This window comes from Panthera uncia (genome assembly GCF_023721935.1).
Source record: "Panthera uncia isolate 11264 chromosome C1 unlocalized genomic scaffold, Puncia_PCG_1.0 HiC_scaffold_4, whole genome shotgun sequence".
In the NCBI taxonomy this organism is placed as follows: Eukaryota; Metazoa; Chordata; class Mammalia; order Carnivora; family Felidae; genus Panthera; species Panthera uncia.
In genome coordinates, this window is record NW_026057585.1 from 51793660 (window position 1) to 51818609 (window position 24950).

Sequence of the window (24950 nt, forward strand, 5' to 3'; positions counted from 1 at the left end):
CCCTTTGTAGGTGACACTTCCTGAACAGAATTAATCTCAGAATAGAAAACAGTGCTTATTCATTAACACTGATTATTCCAGCCTCTTTGCCTGCTTGAACATCTCCTGTAAGTGTGAACAGTGAGAGGGTAGGTAAGGAAGTGATGGAGAAACAACAAGGGATATCTTTTCTCTGTCCACCAGGCCCTGGTTGGCAATTGCTGGTAAGGGATAAATTTTGCCTTTGAACAAAGATTAAAATCTTGATTAATCTTTTGGGCTTGACATTTGAATTTATGATTCAAAACTGCATATTACAACCTAAAGTGATCTTAGAATTTTCTAATACCTAAGAATAAAATAGAATTCATATGGCCTGCTTGTAAGAATTTTCATACAGCAGAAGGGTAGAAAATGTCTTCCACTAAACAAGATTCAAAGAGCTACTAAGATACAAAAAATAAATGTTTCCATTATGATCCAATGAGTATTTTTCAGATTGCATGTGCATTATTATCTCATTTAACTTCTCATTTAATTCTCAAATCAACCAAAGACATGAATCCTACCAGAGTATAAAAGTCAAGCTCAGAGAGGTTAATTAAATTGCCTAGATCACATGGTTAACAAGGGCAAATAATGCATTAGAACCCAGGATGCTGGATTCAAAAGACAGGGATGGCAACCAGTATATTTTAATATAAAAATGCACTGAGTCCTCCTGGCCTGTGCTTGTAGCTTCCGAAGGCCTCAACTTTATGGCTTCAATGACATTGCTTGGTTGATCAGATTCCATGCAATTATATCACATAATTGACAGTCCTTGAGCCAGAAAATCAGTTGGCTGGTAACCAGGTAACTAGATCCTTTGGAGGCACGGAGGTCCATTAACTTAACTGGGAAGAATGCACATACCTGGTAACAGATTGTATAACTCTGGAAGATGTGTCTTTGAGGGTGTCTTTCAAGTTGTCCTTTAAGTTACTGAAGAGCCTCCCTGCACCTCCTTTCACCATGTCGAAGAGACCTCCCCCATAGCTGGGCTCCATGTCTGGGGATGAGGCACCTGCCAATGAAAAACAGAAATGGAGCTGATACACAGACTACACGATCTCTCTTCATTCCCATAACATACGCAGACCAGGAAAGATATTCCTGTAAGTTATGCTCGCTCTCAGAACTTACTGACTCTGGGTTACTGCAGTGCTGCTGGGCCTGCCTGGGAGACCAAGAGAAGCACTTTGCTAAGTCTCACATTTTTTAACATGAATATTAGAAAAAATGTAATTGTCCATGTGGCCTTCATTATACTTCTCTGAGACAATGCCCACATCAGAGGAAGAGCAGCTTAGCTTAGAAGTGTGTGCAGGGGCCTCCTCTGCCCTGCGAGGGAGCTGAATATGTTAGAAGATTCATCTCATGCCTCTCCCGCTAAGTCATTCTTCACGTCCATCATGGAAAATAACCTCTCAGGGGCCTTTTAACAGTTTTTAGGATGCATGGTGATCATCAGTATTATTTATCAAGTACTTCAGTTTTTCATTCCTTACAGCTTCACAAAATTGTACCTTCTGGTCCCTTGTGGTTAGCTCAACCTTGGCACCATTGACATTTAGAGCCAAATACCTCTTTGCTATGGGGGTGGGGATGCCCAGTACATTGTAGAGTATTTAGCAGCATCCCTGGCTCCTAGTCACTAGAGAGCACCAGTAGCACCCTACTGCCACCAGCTGGGACAACCCAAATTGTCTCCAGACATTGGCACATATCCCCTGGAAGGCAAAACTACCCCTGGTTGAAAACCACCACTCTAGTCTATGATATGTCAGTGAAGGTAGGTACTGTGTGTCACTCAGGATACAGCACTTAACTGTGAGTGTGAAACTCCCCATAGTTCTCATTCCCTCTCTGTGTTTCTGTCCCCGTCTCTCTCTTTCTTTGCCCTAGCAACTGGCAAGGTTTGAGATCAAGGCTGCTCTGTCCAGGACTCCCAGGTCCTGGAATAGGAAACTGTGTGGCAGAGCTCCCACTGACCTTTAATGAACATGCAGGATGAGTGATGACCAACCCTTTATTATTAGAAGCACCCCCATTCCATTTTGGGAATGTTCCTCATCATAACACAACTTAGCTTACAAAGGCTGATACAGGAAGAAAGAAGGAACCTGTGTAGAGGAGGCTAATGTAAACAATGGCCAGGTAGCCTCTTCAGCCTAGCAGTCAAGAGCAGGAGTCATTCTCAGCTGGGTTCTGGCTCAGCCTTGCTACTCCTGTGTGACCTTGGGAAGGAAGTAACAGTCTTTTTTTTTTTAAGTTTATTTATTTATTTGGAGAGAGAGAGCAGGGGAGGGACAGAGAGAGAGAGAGAGAGAGAGAGAGAGAGAGAGAAAACAGAGAATCCCCAGTAGGCTCTGCACTGCCAGGGCTTGAACTCACAAACTGTGAGATCATGACCTCAGCTGAAATCAAGGGTCAGAGGCTTAACTGACTGAGCCACCCAGACACCCTGGAAGTAACAGTCTTTATAAGCCTCTTTCTTCCTGACTTTAAAATTGGGATAAAAATAGTGCCTTCTTCATAGGGAAAGGTTAAATAAGTGCATATAAAACTATTAGCATAGAACCTAATATATTTAGGGGCCAACAGACTGCAGCTAACTATTATTATGTCACACCCTGAAATTCTTATGTTATTTTTAATCATTATTCACTTTTCAACTATATGATGACATCTCTTCTTTTTTAAAAATTGTAATATTTATTTACTTTATTTTAAACTGTAATATTTATAATGGACTTTAAAATATGTTAAGGAGGGGGGTGGTGCCTGGGTGGCTCAGTCAGTTAAGCCTCTGATTCTTGATTTCAGCTCAGGTCATGATCCCAGGGTCACAGGACCAAGCCCCACCTCAGGCTCTGCACTGGGCATGGAGCCTGCTTGAGAGTCTCTCTCCTCCTCTCCCTTGCCCCTCCCCCACTTACATTCATGCTCTCTCTCTCCCTCTCAAATAAAAAATAAATAAAATATTTCAAGAAGACAGATTTCATGTTAAGTATTCATATAAAAAAATACTTCACAAGGAGATTTTTGGAGATTGTGGTAATAGTATCGTAAGTATACACACATATTTTTTTTTCAATATATGAAATTTATTGTCAAATTGGTTTCCATACAACACCCAGTGCTCATCCCAAAAGGTGCCCTCCTCAATACCCATCACCCACCTTCCCCTCCCTCCCACCCCCCATCAACCCTCAGTTTGTTCTCAGTTTTTAACAGTCTCTTATGCTTTGGCTCTCTCCCACTCTAACCTCTTTTTTTTTTTTTCCTTCCCCTCCCCCATGGGTTTCTGTTAAGTTTCTCAGGATCCACATAAGAGTGAAAACATATGGTATCTGTCTTTCTCTGTATGGCTAATTTCACTTAGCATCACACTCTCCAGTTCCATCCATGTTGCTACAAAGGGGCATATTTTGTTCTTTCTCATTGCCATGTAGTACTCCATTGTGTATATAAACCACAATTTCTTTATCCATTCATCAGTTGATGGACATTTAGGCTCTTTCCATAATTTGGCTATTGTTGGGAGTGCTGCTATAAACAATGGGGTACAAGTGCCCCTATGCATCAGTACTCCTGTAGCCCTTGGGTAAATTCCTAGCAGTGCTATTGCTGGGTCATAGGGTAGGTCTATTTTTAATTTTCTGAGGAACCTCCACACTGTTTTCCAGAGAGGCTGCACCAATTTGCATTCCCACCAACAGTGCAAGAGGGTTCCCGTTTCTCCACATCCTCTCCAGCATCTATAGTCTCCTGATTTGTTCATTTTGGCCACTCTGGTGTGAGGTGATATCTGAGTGTGGTTTTGATTTGTATTTCCCTGATAAGGAGCGACGTTGATCATCTTTTCATGTGCCTGTTGGCCATCTGAATGTCTTCTTTAGAGAAGTGTCTATTCATGTTTTCTACCCATTTCTTCACTGGGTTATTTGTTTTTCGGGTATACACACATATTTAAAGTCATCAAAATGTATACATTAAATGTGTGTAATTTTTATATATCAACTATACCTCAATAAAGCTAGAAAAAAATAAATTGGAAGAAAAAGGAAAGTTGGAGGAGGAATATATAGATCAAAATATATTAAGAGACAAATCAGCCAATGGGGCACCTGGGTGGCTCAGTTGGTTGGTTGAGCATCCAACTTCAGCTCAGGTCGTGATCTCACTGTCGGTGTGTTCGAGCCCCGCGTTGGGCTCTGTGCTGATAGCTCAGAGCCTGAAGCCTGTTTCAGATTCTGTGTCTCCCTCTCTCTCTGCCCCCCCCCCCCCACGCTCACTCTCTCTCTCTCTCTCTCTCTCTCTCTCTCTCTCTGTCAAAAATAAATAAACATTAGAAAAAAATTTTTAAAAAGACAGATCAGCTCTTGTTTGGAACTTAATCCAAACAAACTATAAAAAATTAATCACATTTATGGGGCGACTGGAATTTGAGCACTTTCTGAGTATTTGATTTTAAAGGTTTATTGTTGGGGCGCCTGGGTGGCTCAGTCGGTTGAGCGTCCGACTTCGGCTCAGGTCACGATCTTGCAGTCCGTGAGTTCGAGCCCCGCATCAGGCTCTGGGCTGATGGCCCAGAGCCTGGAGCCTGCTTCTGATTCTGTGTCTCCCTCTCTCTCTGACCCTCCCCCGTTCATGCTCTGTCTCTCTCTGTCTCAAAAATAAATAAATGTTAAAAAAAAAAATTAAAAAAAAAAAAAGGTTTATTGTTACTTTTTTAGGGGTAATAATACTATAGTTATGTTCAACAACAGTCCTCACTTACCAGAATAAATACTGAAACATTTATAAATGAAAAATTGCAATATTTAAGTTTTTTTTAATAAATAAAAGATAAAAGATTCGTGTAATGAGAACCATAATTATGAACGCTCATGTAACACTGAACTATCTGCTAGGTATTATTCTAAGCATTTTACCAATATTTATTCATTTAATCCTCAAAGCATACCTGTGAAGAAGATATTATTATTATTTTCTTTCACAGATCAGAAAACTGAGGCAGAGAGCTTAAGAAACTTGTTCAAGGGTGCACAGCTAGTGAGTAAATGGTAGGGTTTGGATTTGAGCCTTAGGCAACCCTTCCAATCACATCCCTCTTTCTTTCCCTAATACTATTCTGATTTTGATATGTATCATTCCAAATTTCTTTAAACATTTATTATATATGTAGTTATCCATAAGCAATATATTAATATTGTTTATTAATTAACAATTAATATATTGTTAATATATTAATATTGTTTATAAATGGTTTTGTGTTTGCAATTTTCTTTCTTTCCTCACTATGATTTAAAATTATTCTATGATGGTGCTACCTGTAACTTTATCTCACTTAAAGTATGATCCATTACCCCACTGATGGACGGTCGGGTCATTTACTATAACAAACAATGTGGTTATGAACACATTGCCTTGATTATATACAGGAGATTCTCTCTAGGTTATATGCAGGAGTAGAATTTACTAGCAAGAAGGATATGCACATTTTCAGATTTCTAGATATTGACCAGTCATTTCCCAGAGTAGTCATATCAGTTTAAACTCCTACTAGTAGTGCTATACAACACTTGGTTATTGTTTGACTTTATAATTTTACCAACCTGGTGAGTGTGAAGCAATATCTCATTTTGGTCTTGTTTTACGATTTTTCCCCAGTTAGCGAGTTGTGTATCTTTCACTGTGTTTATTGGCCAGGCAGCCATTCTTTATATTTTTTTAAGCTCATTTACTTATTTTGAGAGAGAGTGTGAGTTGGGGAGGGGCAGAAAGATAGGGAGAGAGAGAATCCCAAGCAGGCTCCACACTGCCAGCATGGAGCCCAACACAGCGCTCGATCTCATGGATGGTGAGATCGTGACCTAAGCTGAAACCAAGAGTCAGATTTAACCGACTGAGCCACCCAGGCAGCCCCAGGCAGCTGTTCTTTAAATCATACTTCAGGTTCCCACTAAACTCTTATGTGCCATCTGAATGGCAATACATATACCTATAAATACTTGCTGACTATTGTGTACTTTCATCCTCATCACAAAAGCCATTAATGCCTAAGTCACCATTAGGCATCTGCTTGAAAATACGGCTCTATTAGAAATTGCAAAGAACAATCGATGCTGGTGAATAAACAAACAAGTGGACACATGGACAAATATGAATGATGTCTACCACTAACTGAGTTTCCCTGTGTACAGGAACTCTGGACTTTTTTGTTAGTACAATTTCACATAGTGGGAAAGAGGTAGAATGTTTATTATCCCCATTTTATAGATGAATAAATGAACTCTCAAAGAAAGGAAGCAACTTTCCTAAAATCTCAGCTGACTAGTGGCAGAGCCAGGGATTCAAAGCCAGATCTGCACAATCCAAAGCCCAGGCTACTTCTACTATCTCCCACTATTTTACAGCTCCATAGCAGCTCCGTTCTAACAGCTGTACTTGGGGTGGTCTTTACCTGCCTTACACACAACCACCCCTCCCCTGTTCCTTGCCCTCCTCCACCTCCCGCCTGTGTGCCTTTCATCTGGCTGCCCTCGGCAGCAGATGTCCCCACAATAAACACTCCCATAAATCACGGCATCTGTCAGACCAACCAAACCAATCTCATTATTTAGGCAGACAGCATGTGTCGCCCCCACTGCCTCACGGCCTTAAATAAAATGCCAGCAATTGATCTGATGGGCAGCCCCACAGATTAGGACTATAACTACAGATCTGAGAATGTCCTCCTGGGTTCTGTTTCTCTATGACATAGAGCATATTATTTCCCTTTAAACACATCCTCACATAAAAAATTTGTACTGTGTTTTCATTTTAAATATATTGAGGATAGAGTGGTATAAAATGTTTGTAATTCCCCCATTTCCATCAAAAGTTTCTACTCCAGCCTGAATACCCTTGTTATATACCATTGTTCTAAGAGATGACACCAAATTGATTGTTCAGACCTCTCTTGGACTCTTTTTTTTTTTTTAATATAATTTATTGTTTTGTGCTGGAACAGAACTCCATGGTACCAACCCATTAAAAGATATAAATATCCTTGATCATCTAAAAATCAGACTCTCACCATCTCTAAGGCTGCACCCACTGTTGATTAGAACCTTAGAGACCTGCAGAAATCAGACCCACTTGGCAGAATCTACCTGTAGCCTTTATATACCCATATTATATGTCAAATTAGTCAGGACACAAAAAAGAGAAGAAGGACGTTATCTGAATTTGCCCTAATGGTTCTTTTAGGTAGGTATTCTGGCTTTCCCTGATGAGCTACATGAGGGCCAGAAGAATAGATTCTCCAAAGGCTATGTAAGTCTCAGCTGAGAGAAAGCACAGAGGGGCTTCAAAAAAAATGACACAGTAGAGGGAAATGGTGAAATCAGAAAGTAATACACAGAAGGCAGAAGAAAAATAATGGCTGTTGCAGATCAGGGGTTGACCAACTATAGCTCATGGGTCAAATCCAGTCTGCTGCCTATTTTTGTACAGTCTGTGAAATAAGAATGGCTTTTACATTTTTATATGGTTGGAAAAAGTCAAAGGAGAAAATGTTTAATAAGGTGAATATTATTTGAAGGTCAAATCTCAGTATCGATAAGTAAAGTTTTATTACACTCATACATACAACCACACTCGTTCCTTTACATACTGTCTGTGGCTGTTTTCATGATACTATGGCAGAGTTGAGTCACTGTCACAGAGACCTCATGGTCCACAAAGTTAAAGTATTTATTATCTGGCACTTTTTAGAAAAAGTTCTCTAATCCCTGCACTAGCTGGTTGAAAATACTTGCATTCTGAGGAACCCAAACCTTGCCACCTCCAACATACTTCTAAATGCTATGACTAAATGGCAACTAGTGGGAAAACACCGTGAGTTTACTAAAGGTTCCTCAGGGATTTGTGGGTCTTAGAGGGTGGGAGGTGGCAAGGTTAGAGCTGATAGGGCATGAGACTGCCATCCAAAGAGAAAGATCCAGGTCTGTGCCTGGAAGGCTCCAAGTAGATTCTTATTCTATGCTGTCTTGTCATTTTAAAATGTAAACCCACCAAAGACCAGCGCTAAAAAAACTGCACCCTGTCCCCGTGTCATTTCTAAGGATACACAAGTTTTTCCTAGGATTCCTAATTTAGGAGACAAGACACAGCATCCCAACGGCTCCCAAGTCATGGGAACTCACCACAGGTAGAATCTGAGTGGTTCTCCCTTGGAGAGTGAGTGACACAAAGCTTGTATCTCTTGGGAGAGAATCTCTGCTTCCCACTGGACTGTGAGTTACCTATTTGTCTGTATTTATATCATGCTTCATTCCAAAAAATATTTGAGCTGGTTTAATACTTATTTGGAATAGAATATATTTTTAAGAAGACTAGCACAAGGTTAAGGCTGGTCTTAACTGACTTTATGAAATAGGATAAGTAGGCATGGCTACTTTTCATTAACTTCTTAATGATTTGTCAGCCGTAAGAAAATACTATTATGAGAAGTATTATGAACTTCTTTATTCTATGTAACTTTTTGTTGTTGTTGTAAAACTTATTAATATAAATTATAGAAAATTTAGACCTGTATTATGTGCTAGAACAGAGCTCCATGGTACCAACCTATTAAAAGATACAAATATTTGATCATCTAAAAATCAGACTCTCACCATCTCCAAGGCTGCACGCACTGTTTGTTAGAACCCTGGAACATTCTCCATGTATGCTCCTACTGCTCACATAAATATGTATCCATGGCACCCTACGCTGCATACAACTTTGCTTAGTGACCCCCAAGAAAGGAGGCTCCCCCATAAAGTACTGCCATCAAAAGAAAAGGATGGTATGCAAAGATTTAGCAAACCAGATATTCACTGAGGTATTGTTAATAAAGGCGAAAGACTATAAATAATGTACCTCTCCCACAGTAAGAGAAGTGGGTGAGCACCTCTAACAATGCCACAAAATTAGCTATTGAAACCACTTTGTAGAAGAGTACAAAGGCTCATGACAAAGAATTAAGTAAAAAACAAGCAAGATACAAAACACACAAAGTAAAATCTCATTTTTGCAAAAGAAGATTATTTGAGTTTAGAGAAAGAATTTAGACAATTCAATGAACATAAAATAAAAATAACAAGTCAAGCTTACTGAATGCCTACTAGGTATCAGGCACTAATCGAAATTCTTTATATTCACAACCACCCTATGAAGGAGATACCATTGCTGTCCCTATGTTCCACATGAGGAAACTGAAGCAAAGACACATCAGTGACCCACCCCAGGTCCCAGAGATAGTAAAGCCAGAATCTGTACCCAGGCAGGCTGCTCCATAGTCTAGGCTCTTAGCTGCTACATTTTCAAAATAATTACAGCAATGATATCTAAGTAAGAGAATGATAAGTGATTTGTTGTTGAACTAGAATGTCTAAATTTTCTATGATTCACATTAATAAGTTTTACAGCAAAAAACAAGCTACATAAAATAAAGACAACAGCCAAATGCTATGCTGTTAAGCTTCAGTATGTCAGTTCTCAGTGGCTGTGGAGACCTCCATCGTCTGTGTACAATTCATCAGAGTTCATGGCCACAAAACGGTTTCTCAGCCCCGCCTGTAAGATGGAGGCCAACACTGTCCACAAGCCCTCGAAGAGCCCTGTGTGGAGCCTTCACTCCAAGTGGGATGGAAACTTTCCAGGAGTATCCTTCAGTACCTGATTTTTTTTCTAAGACCCAAGACCCTGCTTCATCAGGGTAGTAACTGTCTCAGCTCTGGTGAGAACACTCAAGCTAATCCAATACATCAGGACAGGAAAGAGATGGCAAAGGACCCTTGGCAAAATTGAAGTTTTTGGGCTATCAGCCTTTCTCATTAGGTCCTCTGAGCCTCCACAAAGACAATCCTGTAGAGCATCACCTTCTCAATTCTGGAACACCTTTGTCATCCAGGTCTAGTCATGTTGAGTTGTCATAGCGTTCAGCCCATTTGAGGGGTGACTGATAACCTGAATTTTGACATGATGATCTATCTGTTCGTGTTCATGCTCCTCTTCACCAAGGGGACATGATTTTCTGTACTTATTTGTTATAATGCCACAAATGTCCTTTCCTACCTTCTACAAAGTTGGGACCTTGCAGAGATGCACTATTAGCTCCTATCCTAGGAAAACACTATTCCTTCTCCAGGACACTCAGCAAGAAGCAGAGAACCAGTGTCATCATCACAGAAGGCTTCATCCTTCCTTGTTTATAGCAGACTTTTCAGCTCTTGGCTTCCTGCAATTAGAGAAATGGATCACATAGGGGATAATAACTAGATCTACCATGAAAAAGCCCACTGCCCTGGCTTCCAGAATCAAAGGCTGCTTACACCTTATTCCTCTTACACCCTAGTTCAGGACAGCTTAGAAAAAAGCCTGACACTGGGGAGACAGGTCTTGACTGAACACTTCACTTTTCTACCTAAAAACTCTGTGGCCTTAAGCATGATATTGTACTCCTCTCAGACCTCTTCTCCCTCTGTAAATGGGAACAAATTGAGAACAAAAACTTTCCTACATGTCTCATGGCATCAAAAGGATCAAGTGAGACCATGCATGTCAACATGATTTTTTTAAGTTTATTTATTTAAGTAATCTCTACACCCAACATGGGGCTCGAACTCATGACCCTAAGATCAAGAGGCACATTATCTACTGACTGAGCCAGCCAGGCACCCCCAATGTGATTTTTAAATAGTGAGATTTTCTAAAACAACCAGGAATTTTCATTTTAATTCTTAGAAATTCAGCTCTCATGTAAATGAGTCATTGGATTGCCTGCCATAAAATACCCAAGAATCCAATTAAATATAGCAATTTCACAGAAAAATAAATAAATTTAAGCAAAAACAAACAAAAAAACAATATTCCTTGTGCCAACAAGAGGCTAGGAATGGAACAAAGCCACCACAGTCAAATATGGGCTTTAAGCAGCTAGACCTGGTTTGGATTCGACTTCTGCTACAGCTGGCTATATAGCCTGCAGAAGTTAAGCAACTAATAAAAGTCTTGGTTTCCTTATCTGTAAACGGAAAGCATTAAGAGAATATCACATAGGAATGTGGTGAGGATCATACAAGAAAGTTCTATAAGCCCTTAGCATAGTGCCTGCTGTGTTGTATGCCCTTAGTGAATGATAGCTACCAGGCGGGTCTGGAGAATGGAAAGAATTAAGCGGTGAAAAAGGCTGTCTCCAGCAAAATTTCACAGGCTCAGCAAAAAAAAGATCATGCCGTTCAGTGTCAGGGTTGATAAAGCCAGACTGGACAACAAGGACAGAACCTCTTTCCAGAGCTTCAGCTACAGCACATGTAAACTCCTCACTCGCAGTAGTTTGGTATCCTGAATGTTTAACAGAGGTGAACTTCTTCGTAGTTCTGGGGTTTCCTCGTCTCATCTTGAAGTGATCTGGTGGCTGGTATGGGAAACTATTATGTGCTATTTGCATGGCTAATATCCAGGTTCACACAGATTCAGTGGTACTGGTTTTTGAAATACTGAAATACTTCCACACTATTTGGCACACAGTGTGAACTATTAAAACTGTAAGTCACTTAGAAAACTACAAGTCACTGCACGGCAGCCATCCTAGACATGGACAGATCTGGCAGCTGCTTTAATGAATGCGGGCAGAGGTCTGGGCATGTGCAGCACCTACTAGCAGTTCCAGAGAGCTCAGCACTGGCAGGCACAGGCCACAGAACAGGTGGTGCCAACAATTCAGGCTTTGAGGACCCAGACCGTGTAGGAAGCCCTAGTATCCACCTGCATCACGGCCCTGACAAATCAATGGTACACCCAGCCCTTCTTTGACCGGAATAAGGTCCTGGGGCTCTTACGACAATCAAATTAATTGGGAAGCCGCTGGAAGGATCTGATGCCATTCCCTATGTCAAACAGCAACTCAGCAATGGTGAACATTTAGCTAGCGACAGGGACACTCTAGAGAATGTCCAAAATCAACAACAAAGAAATGAAAATTAGAATAATTTGTGTTATAAATATTATCACCTGCTAAATAGCTATATGTGCACGTGTGTATTTGTTTAGAAAATAAAAGGGAGCTATACTTCCCCCCCCCCAATTCTAAAACTCTAACACTATCATCATTTAAAAAACATTTTTTGAGAGAGAGAGAGCATGTGCATGTGCACACATGCATGTGGGGAGATGTGCAGAGAGAGAGGGACAGAGAATCTTAAGCAGGCTCCATGCTCAGCACAGAGCCCAACACAGGGCTTGTTCTCATGACTATGAGATCATGACCTGAGCCTAAATCAAGAGTCAGACGTTTGACTGAGCCACCCAGACAGCCCAGACACTATCATCATTTTTAAAAGGTCAGGTATTAGAAAAAGGAACCTTCCTTCACTGTTGGTAGGAATGTAAACTGGTGCAGCCACTGTGGAAAAAGGTTTGAAGGGCCTCCCAAAAAATAGAACTACCATATGACACAGTAATTCCACTGATATTTACCCAAAGAATGTGAAAACACTAATTCAAAAGGATACATGCACCTCTATGTTTATTGCAGCATTATCTGCAATAGCCAAATTATGGAAGCAGCCCAAGTGTCCACTGATAAATGAATGGATAAGGAAGATGTGGTATACAGACACAGTAGAATCTTAGCCATAAAAAAGAATGGAATCTTGCCACCTGCAACAACATACATGGATCTAGAGAGTAGTGCTAAATTAAATGTCAGTTAGAGAAAGACCATATAGTTTCACTTATATGTGGAATTTAAGAAACAGAACAAAGAACAAAAGAGACAAAACCAAAAAACAGACTCTTAACTATAGAGAACAAACTGATGGTTACTAGAGTGGAGGTGGGGGGGGGGGAGAATGGGTAAAACAGGTGAAGACCTATTAAGAGCACATTTATCTTGATGAGCACTGAATAATGTAGAGAAGTGTTGAATCACTATAACGTACACCTGAAACTAATATAACACTATATGCTAACTAGACTGAAATTTTTTTAAAAGGCCGTCTATTAAACACATACTCCAGGCACTCTGCTGAGCAGTTTCCATAAACTATGGAGTTAGACCTTCACACTAAGCACAGTGGCAGGTAGGAGTCCCACTGAGGAAACTGAGGCTTTGGTGAAGTTTAGTCCCAGCCATGGCAGAATGAAATGGAACCCAAGTTTGGCTGGATCCAAACAAAGCCTCTGCTCTTATATACCTCCCATCCTGACATCTTTTAAAAGAACTTTGTCTCTCATGGCCCCGTTCTCCCACCTCACTTTGGACCCCCATCCTAGAATTTAGGCAGTCTGACTTAAATAAGAATTATTTACGAGTGGGTCTGACCCACCACACTCAATCCCAGTGATTCTGAGTCTTCAATAACACGGACAGTATTTCACTTCTTTACAGCCCCCCAAAATCTTGGCACAATACCTGATACACAGAAGGTGCTCAATAAATGTATATGAAACCGGGCTTCTGTGGAATACAGGAATAAGAAAGAAGAAGGAAGGGGTGGCAAGAAAGACCAAGCAGCTCAACTTGGCAGAGACTTGGCCTTTGACTAAATGTAGACAGCAAATAAAACCAAATGCTTTTACTGTCCCCTCACACTTCTCTGAATTTCTGATTGCAGTACTGTATCTTCAAGCACCCACTGAGCATTCTTGCCTGAGAGATGGGAATTTCATGAAACTCAACAAGAGCTTTACTGTATGGAAGGCTAATACTTTAAAAAAATTTTTTTAAAAAGACCAAGGAGAAATTTTTATCTTCCGATAGATCAGGGGAGATAATTAAATAATCATCACTAGCTACTCTTTACCGAAAAAATCCAACATATAAAAGAAAGAATGATGAGAGAAGAAAGAATGAGAAATGCAATCAAAATGAAGACTACCATGAAACCAAAATTGACTTTGTGTAGAATAAAAGCAAGGCACAGGGTTGATGCTGGGGAAATTCCGGCTAAATGGATGTAACACATTTTGTTCCGCATGGATCACTGGAATCAGGCTACAGCTGTCAGTCCAAATTCTACATACTCTCATATAAAACAACGGATACGTGGATATTGCTTAATTTGATTCAACAAATATTTTAATTACGGTGTGCCAGAAAAAGAGATCTATGTGAAAGATTTTGTTTTATTACTCTCAAACACTTACTTGAACCGAATAAAGAGGTTCACCATTATGAAATAGTAACGATCAAATCTATTTAGCAAGATCAGAACCTCTAAAAGAACTCTGAAGAAATAGAAAGGGTTCTGCTTACCACATGGCCTCTCAACTCCAGGAAGTAAGGGGTTATCAATTTTTTTTCTCCCTTCTCTAACCAAAAGGTCAGAGCTAAAATTGCATTAAATGGACTATGACATTTCCCTTAATGACTAGCCTTCTTGTTGAGACAGAGAAAACATCCTCACTGTTACCTGACCCTGTCTGTGAGGGAGGACAGAGATAGCAAAGGACTGATGGCCTGCTTGAAGAATACTGCAAAGCAAAAGTCAAACAACACTGAAATCAACATTTCAGTTCTCCTTTTGGAAAGAGGGAAGACAACAGAAATCTCAAAAGGTGGCTAAGAGAATTCTAACAGTCCTCCCAAATAACCCCCAGATATTCATAGAATCTTAGAAAAGCATTGTTTGCTGTTCAAATGCAGCTATAAGATGAGTTTCTCAACCCCTTTCCTTCCCATGAGGCTGTCTCATCTTAGCCCCTCCTGGATGGAGATCCTGGAGTTCCCACTGCAAGTGGACTTCTTAAACAAAGATCCAACTACTGTTCTCCAGAGGTACAGCAACTATCGTAGATGGATATTGTCTGTTGTTTACAAAATCAGGATCGATGTGTATACACTACACACTACACAAAACACACACATATGTCACATATAGCCAAAGGAACCTTACTACAATCTAAGCGCTAGGCTAGGAACGTACACTCTCCCACGCAATACTGAGAGATATTTTTGCTCTTGTTTTTCAGATAAGAAAATGTGTCTCAAAGAGGCATTTTCATTCACAGAGGGTTACTCAGCTAGGGTATACAAATGTTTATCTAATGACAATACCCATGTTTTTTTCATTTCATCAGAACATAAGTGGAAGTCCTGCTTGGGCCATGAAAGGAAGCAAGTTACACTCATAATATTTCAGTACTCAGTGGGATATTAGCAATGTATTCCCATGCCTCAAATAGATATACCAGAAAGATGAAATGATTTTCTCCAAACACCATTACAATTAACTTAAAAAAAACCAGCTTTATTGACATATATAAAATTGAAATACAATGAACTTCACCTATTTAAAATGTAAACATTCAATAAGTTTTGATGTATATGTGTGTGGATGTACACACACGCACACACACGCACACACACACCACACCACACACCCCTTTAGCTCTAAAGTTTATGTCCCCATTTTCCATATACTTGAATAGCATCCAGACTGTCTGGAAAAAGATAAGGAATCACCACAAAATACTATCCTTGGTCCCATAGGATTATCTGCCTTGCCATGGCCATTCTCTTCTCAAGTGCAGTGCTGTAGTAAGAAGTAGGGAGGGAAGCATGCTCAATTATTCAGGACAAGTCAGAGTGAGAACTCTATGCCTAACCATGTAGCACAGAGCTCAAGGGAGGGATCAACTAATATGCAGGATAAAGAATCCTGGGGTTTTAGAGCTGGAAGTACAACTGCTCAAGAAATTTTCTTTTGCATGTGTGTACGTGATGGTGAGGTTGAAAGAAAGGGAGGGAAAGGGGGAAAAAGGTATGAGACAGAGGATGTGAATTTCAGTTTCTGAAGGTTTTCATTCAGATTTAAATATATATATCATATATATGTTATATATATAACTTTTTGTTATATTGCATTTTCTTATATAGCATATAAAATACATGTTATATTGTATTTTGTTATATAACATACAAAATATACATATATAATTACATAACAACGTAAGACATATGTAATACAGAGGTCAGTCATATTCAACATGGAAAATTTAGGTACACGCAAGGACACATATCCAGAGCATTAGAAAAAGAACAGATGGCTAAAAAATGAGGATAGGATGGGGAAGAAAAAAAAAGAAATCTAGAATCTAGAATCAAACCAGAGAGGCATCCGTGCAGTTTAAAGACCACAAAGCAGTATGATTAATTCACTTCTCTGCACCCGAGGTCCACTAAAACAAAAACAAAAACAAACAAACAAACAAAAAAATAACCAAACAAACAGAATTAAAGCAGAGGGGAAAATAAGAAAACAAATAAGGGTAACCACTGTTAACATTTTGGAGAACCGTGTATCCTTACATTTTTAGTTCTACATTTTTATGTACATGCACACATACATATTGTATGTTCTGTATACACGTACACAGAAGTAAGCTCATACTATCTGCATTTTGGGACCACCATTTTTTCCACTTAACACTGAAACATAGTCTTGAAGTCATTAATGTGTTTTTCTCTAATATCTCTCATAGAGCTGCACCAGAATTGTTAACTGCTTGTCTCTTGTTCAGACTCACCAAATATTATTTATATATATACATATAAAGTGGACAGGAGTTCAGAAGTGCTTATGCCCAGCTTGAAGAGAGGGATGCTCGTCACTGGAAGTAGGAAAGAAGAAGGCTTTATGGAAGATGTGGTATTTGATTTGCAGTTTGGGTGGAAACGGGCTAAAGGGACATAGATAAAAAGGAAGCGGATCTTAACTGGGCACCAATTATAACAGACCTGGGGATCCACACTAAAAGCACAAAGACACGGGTATCCCAGGGTCCACCAAACAGGTGAGGAAGCAAGGGGCACTGTGAGATGGTGAGTAACGTATCTGAGGCAAGTCCTGGAACGGGGACATCCTGCAGGGAGCTGGGAAGATGTGGAGGGTGTGCAGAGGCAGAGGGAGGAGAGACTGGGAAGGGGGGTGGGAGGTGGTGCTGAGATCCCAGAATACTTGAAGGTCAAGCTAAAGAGCAAGAATTTTACCTGCTCTCTGTATAGCTGCTTATGGAATCTGGTCCTCACACTTACATAACAAATGATAAAAAATGGTTATCAGCAGATGGCCAAGAAGCTGTTCCCAGAGCAGATTAATATTGCCTCAGACAAGTGGAATCCCCCAGGGATAGCACATCCTTTAGGACATATTTCAAAAGCCATATTCTGTCTGAGGGCACCTGAAGGAAATTTCAGAGCAGTACCTCCGGCACCTAATTATCAAATAAATGTGTTAGTGGGAACCTCTGTAGTTAAGTCGTGCCAAGCATAAAGACGCTCAATGAGGCTAATGTGAACTCAGAGTAAGGACACATCTAAATGCTAACTAAATAGAGAATGCAGAAACATTCTGAAGGTGAATCCTGGGACAAACAAAAGACAAAACAAAACAAAGCAAAAAAAAAAAAAAAAAAAAGGCAAAGAAACAAAACCAAACCACAGCAAGCATTGGGAAGAACATCTGTTACCTAAGGGCAAAGAAAACCCACAACCCTTCTGTCTCACTACTGTCAAGGACAAAGCACCTGGCATGGAATTGGCTTGTGGAGACCTTCTCATAAAGGTCTGACCACTCCCCTCTCGTGTAGGAAAACCAAACACTGCAAATTCAATCAAAGGCAATGACAGGGCTTGGCTTCCAGTACTTGGACAGACCTAGGTCTGGACTTGGCACACAGCAGATGTGGGCTAAATCTCAAGAGCACACGCTTACCTATTAGACAGTAGGTTGGTTCCAAACCTCTCTTTGGACCTTCTGCTTTCAAAAAATGGCCCTCTATGTGCTACTTATCCCAAAGAGTGTCAACCCAACAATAAGCACTCCTAGAGAACAAGGAAAAAGGAAGAAGCATTTGGTACAAATGATGTGACCGAGAGGAGCTAAGCTTTTGCAAATCTGGATTCATGACACTGACCTTCCTTACTTCCTGTGTAACAATAGGCAGACTAATTAATCTCTCTAAACCCCAGTTTCCTCAACTGTAAAAGGGAGCAGATAATATCTTCCTTCAATTTGTGTTATGAGGTTTAAATGAGATAATGACATTATGTCATTAAAGCATCTGTCACTTGGAAAGCAATCATAAGTAGTATTTGCTCATGCATGCCTATCTTCTTTTTCCCATAGGGGAAAGTGGGCAAGATCCTATTGGGCAAACAACCATGAGAAAAAGAGAGACACAGGCACTTAGGAATGGTCTGCATGTAGGAACTGCCAAGTTCTTCCACCAATTTAGTGGAAAGGCCATTTACTATCTGTATAAACTTTAGGCAAAGAAAAAGCCTATGACACCTTCCTCATAGAAGCATCACAAAGATTAAAGCCACCATTTTTAAAAGCCTACTGTTCATTACACTTAAATGGTAACTTAAGGTGGAAGTATATATGGTGGCATTAAATTAACTAGAACACTGCTCACAATGGATCACCAACTGGGACAGTGGAATCGTTTCCCTGTCTGAAGATTTTACCACATGGGGATTTGAACTAAACAAAGATCAGAAATCCAGGAAATGGTTGGAAATCCAGTTGGAAATCCATGCTGCCCGAGACAGGCTTACCAAGCAAAGGAAGGGGTCCCTCCTGGCTCTCGTGTTAACTATTAACTAGCTGTTCTGGCTGTCTTTCTGGCTTAATTATGCTCCTATAACCCTGACAAGACTGGCTGAACTTCACTATAAATCATGACAGTGGAAAGCCTAAGATAAAAGCAAGATTAATGATATGACCTCAATCTTGGCATAAAGGCCCATTAATTGGAAATTATGGACTTAATTGAATTCTAGGCATAGCACTGGCAGCTAGATTAAATTTTCCAAGACCTGTTTCTCTACACGCAGGAAGACAATTGAAATACACCAGTGAAAACTAAGCCAAACATTGGCTGTTGCTTAGAAGACAGACATAAAATTGGTATTTCCCTAGCATACTAGTTACCCAACCATGAGAAGAGTCTCAAGTCAGGTTTGGAGGAACCACAGGCATCATTTCAGCTACCTTCCCTGTCTTCTACATGCTCAAGGGTGCTATGTAACCTCTCTGAACCTTAATTTTGAGATAGTAATTTTAACTGCTACACACACACACACACACACACACACACACATACACACACACACACGAAATGCTCAGTAAGTACCACCACCATCATCCCATCTTTGCCACCATCCACTACTATAAGGAGCCTGGAGGGGACAGGAAAGAACCATGTGCTTCTCTTCTGCTGGCTGCAGAAAAGGCACCACAAACAGCACAGACAAGTCACTATACACCCAGGACCTTCCTGAGTTCAAAGTAGCTTCTGTCTCTGCTTGGCATTTGGCAGCTGCGGATTCTTGTATGTCTCTTTCCTGCAGTCTGGTCTATGTGAGTCCATCTGCTCTTAGGACAAAGATTTACAGGCATGAATCCTTACCCAACACTGAGAGATGGGCATTACAGTCTCCTCTATAGAAGAGAAGGAGGGGACTCTCAGATGGTGACTAACTAAGGCACCAACTGTGGTATGTGTTGGAACCAGGATATCATGCTGTTTCCTTGGGGAAGTGGGAGGATGTGGAGGGTGTGTTAGAGGGTGGGAGGTGAGACTTGGAAGGTGAGTGGTCCTCAAGTCCCCAAAGGCTTGAAGGTCAAATTAACCTTCAAAGGAGCAGACAAAGTTGCTCAGAATTACTGGGAGGGGTGGGGGAATGCCTTTGTTGAAGCTGCAACAAGACAAATTAATTGAGAATCAGCAAGAAAAGCCTAGTGAAAACATAGACAGTGCTTAGCTTGTATCTCTGTACCAAGCACCCAGTAAGACACCTACCAGGGTAAACAGTGCAAAACAGGCCAGTGAATCAAACTGAATTAAGTCTATCAAGAAATCAAGAGCTCCACTTCACTCTTAAACCTGCAGCAATTGTTCTGAAGCTCTGCAAGGTAAAAAAAATGGCAGTAGCTATCATTTATTAATCACCTTCTGATTGCTGGGAATTGGTCCTACAAGCGTTATATCCATTATCTCATTTATTGCTCACATCACGTTGCCAGGTAAACCTTACTATCCCCCTTTTACAGATGTGCAAACTGAGGACTCAAGACAGAAATACGGTCACACAGCCACAGCTCTTCCCCAAGTCTTTCTTCCTCCAAAGCCCATGTTCATCTCATGATATTTTGTTAAAAGCATAAGACACAAAAGGAAATGGTCAAACCGGAAAACACTGTTGGAGAATAGAGAAGCCAGATCCAGGCCTGATGTGTGCTCTGGTATAATCGAAGGATATCTTTTAACACCAGATACTCAGGAGGGAAAAACTGAGAAAGATCAGGTGCTGAAAAGGCACAAATAAATGAAAACTGCCTTCTGAGACTTTGATAGGAGAGGAAAGCCAACGTCTAGCTGTGCTTATGGTCTCTCATGCGACCTTGGTGGTCATATAAAGGGATGCTGGCAGTGGCTTAAGATGTTCTTTTCTTGAACACCTGGGTGGCTCAGTTGGTTAAGTGCCTGACTTGGCTCAGGTCATGATCTCACGTTTGTGAGTTCAAGCCCTACATCGGGCTCTGCACTGACAACACGGAGCCTGCTTGGGATTCCCTCTCTTCCTCTCTCTCTGCCTCTGTCTTGCTCTCTCTCTCAAAATAAATAAATAAATAAACTTTAAAAAAAAAAAAAGATGTTCTTATATGTGGAATCTAAAAAAAGCCATACTCATAAAAACAGAAAGTAAAATGGTGTTACCAGGGGCTGGAAGGTAGAGAAGGTAGAGAAATGCTTCCGTTTGTTGTTTAAAAGATACAAACGTGCAACAAGTAGTAGGTGGGTCCTAGAGATCTAATGCACAGCATGGTGAATATAGACAATGACACTATTATAATCAAACTTGCTAAGGGACTAGAACTTAATTATTTCAGTCACAAAAAAGAAATGATGATTATGTGACACGATACAAGGGCTATGGCTATAATGGCAATCATATTACAATATATAAATGTATCAAGTCAACATACTATATACCTTAAATTTACATAATGTTATATGTCAAATATATTTCAATTTTAAAAAATGCCCTTTCTTAAATAGCCCCTTCTAGCTGCCTAATGCTACTCACCCTACAGGCACACACAGTGTTCAGGGTCAAAAGCTACTCAGACTTTGCTTCTTGTGTTCACCAACCACATGCACAAGCATTCCAGAAATGGCAGCCAGGGCACCCAGAAAGGGAAAGAGTAAGAGCTCAGAGAGCTAACCTGCAAACATGCTCTCTATCTTCCCCAGAGAACCATTCTACAGACTTTGTCAAGGTGCTTTGAGGTATAAAAGCACATTAGCACTAGCAAACCCATGGTCACAGCCTTCTTTGAGAAGGCTATGGCTGAGAGAGAGGATAAATCATTAGCGGTGCCTGGTCTCCCTTGGTGCCTTTTAGATCCCAGATAACATAATCAGAGTTCACAGGCTCTGAGATTTCAAAGATGGGCATTGACAACCACAAAAAAAGAGTCTTGGTCAAAGAGGGACAACATGAGAGGCTGAAAGCAGGTGGCCTTCCATCATGAATAATATGTCCTCCGCAAAACCCAAAGAATGGTAAAAGAGTGGGTTAGTGGATGCATTTGAAAGGTTTGGTTTCCTTCTTTCCAAGGAGGAAATGAGATTACAGCCAGCTTAAACAAAACCTTTATACATGTTGGAAAAGGGTGATAACAGCTTTTTGTTATCTGATCTCAGTCCCCACCTGACCACTGGAAAAAGCCTGTATATAGCACAGTGGTACATGCAAATGTGGCAACCCTGGGGGAAACTAATCTTCACTGGGCTCCCCCTATGTCCCAGATCTAAGCCACATGCTTCACACACACCGATTCATTTCACCCTTACAGGGACCCTACAAAAAAGGCTAAGTTGATCCCACTTTACAGGTATTGAGATGAGGCTCACAGAAGTTACATAACCTGCCCAACATAAGAAGCCTAGTATGCCAAACTTCCTCACTGAGGATAAGCAGCTTTAAATGAAGGTGGGTTGGGGGAGACGGAGGCAGGAAGGGAGGCAGGAAGAGAGGGGGAGAGAAAGTGAGATACAGAGAGAGAGAAAGAGAGAGAAGGAGAAGGAGGGGGGAGGGAAGGAGAAGAGAAGGGAAAAGAGGGAGAAATGGAGAGGGGAGAGAAGAAGGAGCTATCATTTACTGAGCATTTTTTATCTGCCAGGTGCTTCAAATAGGCTACCATATGTGAAACCTTACAGCAACCTGCTGAAGGGGATATTATTATACCCATTTCAAAAAGGAGAAAATAGGGGCGCCTGGGTGGCTCAGTCGGTTAAGCGTCCGACTTCAGCTCAGGTCACGATCTTGCGGTCCGTGAGTTCGAGCCCCGCGTCGGGCTCTGGGCTGATGGCTCAAAGCCTGGAGCCTGCTTCCGATTCTGTGTCTCCCTCTGTCTCTGCCCCTCCCCCGTTCATGCTCTGTCTCTCTCTGTCTCAAAAATGAATAAACGTTAAAAAAATTTAAAAAAACAAACAAAAAGGAGAAAATCGAGGCTCACTGAAGTTAAATAATTGGATAAAAGTCACACATCGAACAAACAGCAGCATAAGAACACACATCAGGTCTACCTGGCTCTAAATCCCACGTCCTTTTACCAGCACATTTTTCATTTCCCCTGTTCGACACAAGAGTAGAAGTCTCAGTGCCATCACCAACAGTGCTTGGGGGAGGTACATCTGAAAGGGCCCCAGGAAGACCTTGTCCAACACAAACCAGGCACCAGAGATGGCTACACCCTAGGGCTTCCTGACCGTTCCCTCAGCAGCCACTGTCACTGGGCTCGTCACAGGGGTGGAAGCCTGGACTGGCCAAGGACAGGATGATGGGCACAGCACAGGGGTGGAGCCAACACTCTCCCATGCACGTCCACATCAGGGTCCACTCCCTCACTGGCCTGAACCCAGGCATTTGGGAATCTGTATTTTCTGGCTCAGGAGGAGAAACAAAGGAGTTCAAGTCCCAAATACCAGTGTGCCCTGAAGCAGACAGCGCACTCCCTCTGGGCAAAATCTCTTCCTCTGTAAAACAAGGAGATGGGATCAGCTGCTCCACAAGGTCTCGTAACACTAGTGACTCCATAATTCACAGACTCTATACAACATGAGTGTGCAATTCGCAACCAGGCAAGGAATCAGTAGGGCACTACCAAATTGGACAGGGAGTTGAAATGTAACTGCCACCAGGGGCAGCACTGGTCAAACAAAAGCATTCAAATCTGGATCCTGGCTCCTGTTTTCTATTTCTGTCTGGGAGGCCCTGCTGGGGGCTGTTATGTAACAGACTGGCCAGCTGCTAGCTCCTTCTGTCCTCTTTCCCTGCACTTGGCACTAATCCCAAACTGACCATTCCCTTGGTGCCCTTTTTTGTAACCTTTAAACATCTGCATCTCACTTTTTTAAGTAACTGTAAGCTCCTAGAAGTCCAGCTGGGTGGGTTAGACAAGACTGCATACACACTGCAGAGAATATTCTAGCATCCTGCTAGTAAAAATACACAGTAACAAAATCAGCTAACATTTGAGTGCCTACTATGTGCCAGGGATTATTCTAAAAGCTTTACAACCCTATGAGGTACATAATATTACCATCTTGTGTTCTGTAGATGTGGAAACAGAAAGAGGCTGTCTTCCTTGCTGAGGTCACACAGTTAATAAAGGCAAAGTGCTGACAGTGTCTCACAATGATTTCTTGAATGAATACACCTAGATCCAGACCTAGACAACAGGTGGGGCTGCGTGCCTCTGGCATCAGACAGACCTGGGTCCAAACTCCAGCTCAGCAATTTATTAGCTATTCCTTTAGATAAGCTGCTTGAACCTTTCTGTGCCTCAGTTTCTTCATCTGTAAAAGGGGATAACAACATCTACCCTGTGGAGTTATTCTGAAAATCAGACACAAAACCCGTAAAAGAACCTAGTGTCGCACCCAGTCTACTCATTTACTTGCGTATTTATTAAGTTGCTACTTAGGGAAAGGCTTTGTGTTGGGTGGTGGGAAAACAGAAGAAAGCATGGTCCCTCTGCCTTCAAGCTGCTGCCAGTCTACCGATCACATAAACATAAACAAAAAGAGTATATACCACATGGGAAGGCCAATGTTATACACAGGAGATACGTAGATATGTATGTAGATATATCTATATATCTATATATTTATATATAGATGTATAATGAATACATGCACACACACACACACCTCATATTTGCAAAGGAAAAGATAAAATTACCTATGGAGCGGAAAACAGGGTATAAGGAGCAAGGATAGAAGCTGGAGTTCTTTGAATACAACTTTCTTGATAGATTTGAATTTGAAACTAAGTAAATATATAATTACAAACATGAATTTAAAAGCAACCCCTAAAAAGTGAGAGCAAAGTGAGGCAAATGAGCCCAATAACCACACAGAAACTACCTCAAATGACTTGAAGACACAAAGTAACTGTCTTAAAGTGAAATATATCCAGACCAAAACACAAGACCAAACAACCTTTTACAACCTTAAACTGGTTTGGTGGTAGTGTTGGTATTGTTATTCTGTGACTGTAAATTATGGCAAAAGGCAAAATAGGTAATTATATTGGTATAACTGAGAACCAGGATTTTTGAACGGGAGAAAAGAGATACAGACATAAGACATAATGATGTAAAAAACTGATTGAATTAAGTAAAAATTCCACAATCCTGAATTTGAGTTGGAAATATCATAAGTAATCCATGATGTGTTTTATCTTTTTAAAAAATCTGTTTCTAACTCTGTCCACTGAAGAAGGCTAGACACGACGACTAACTAGGTAGCAGTGAGCACCCATTACAAGAATGTGGTCTTGAAACATCATTTCCCTCTATATAGAACTAGAC

General features: G+C 40.9%; 1 protein-coding gene across 5 annotated transcripts in view; it reads right to left on the reverse strand.

Moving 5' to 3' along the window:
- The window catches only part of DNAJC6 (DnaJ heat shock protein family (Hsp40) member C6), a 139073-nt gene that overhangs the window by 46729 nt on the left and 67394 nt on the right, over positions 1-24950 (reverse strand). For 3 of the 5 annotated variants that reach the window (XM_049618536.1, XM_049618534.1, XM_049618535.1), the window contains one exon: positions 895-1045. In XM_049618536.1, coding sequence (XP_049474493.1) covers positions 895-1045 — 151 coding nt within the window. Of the gene's footprint in view, positions 1-894; positions 1046-10131; positions 10310-24950 lie in introns of those variants that run through there. The other 2 variants (XM_049618537.1, XM_049618538.1) reach the window with 2 other exon arrangements.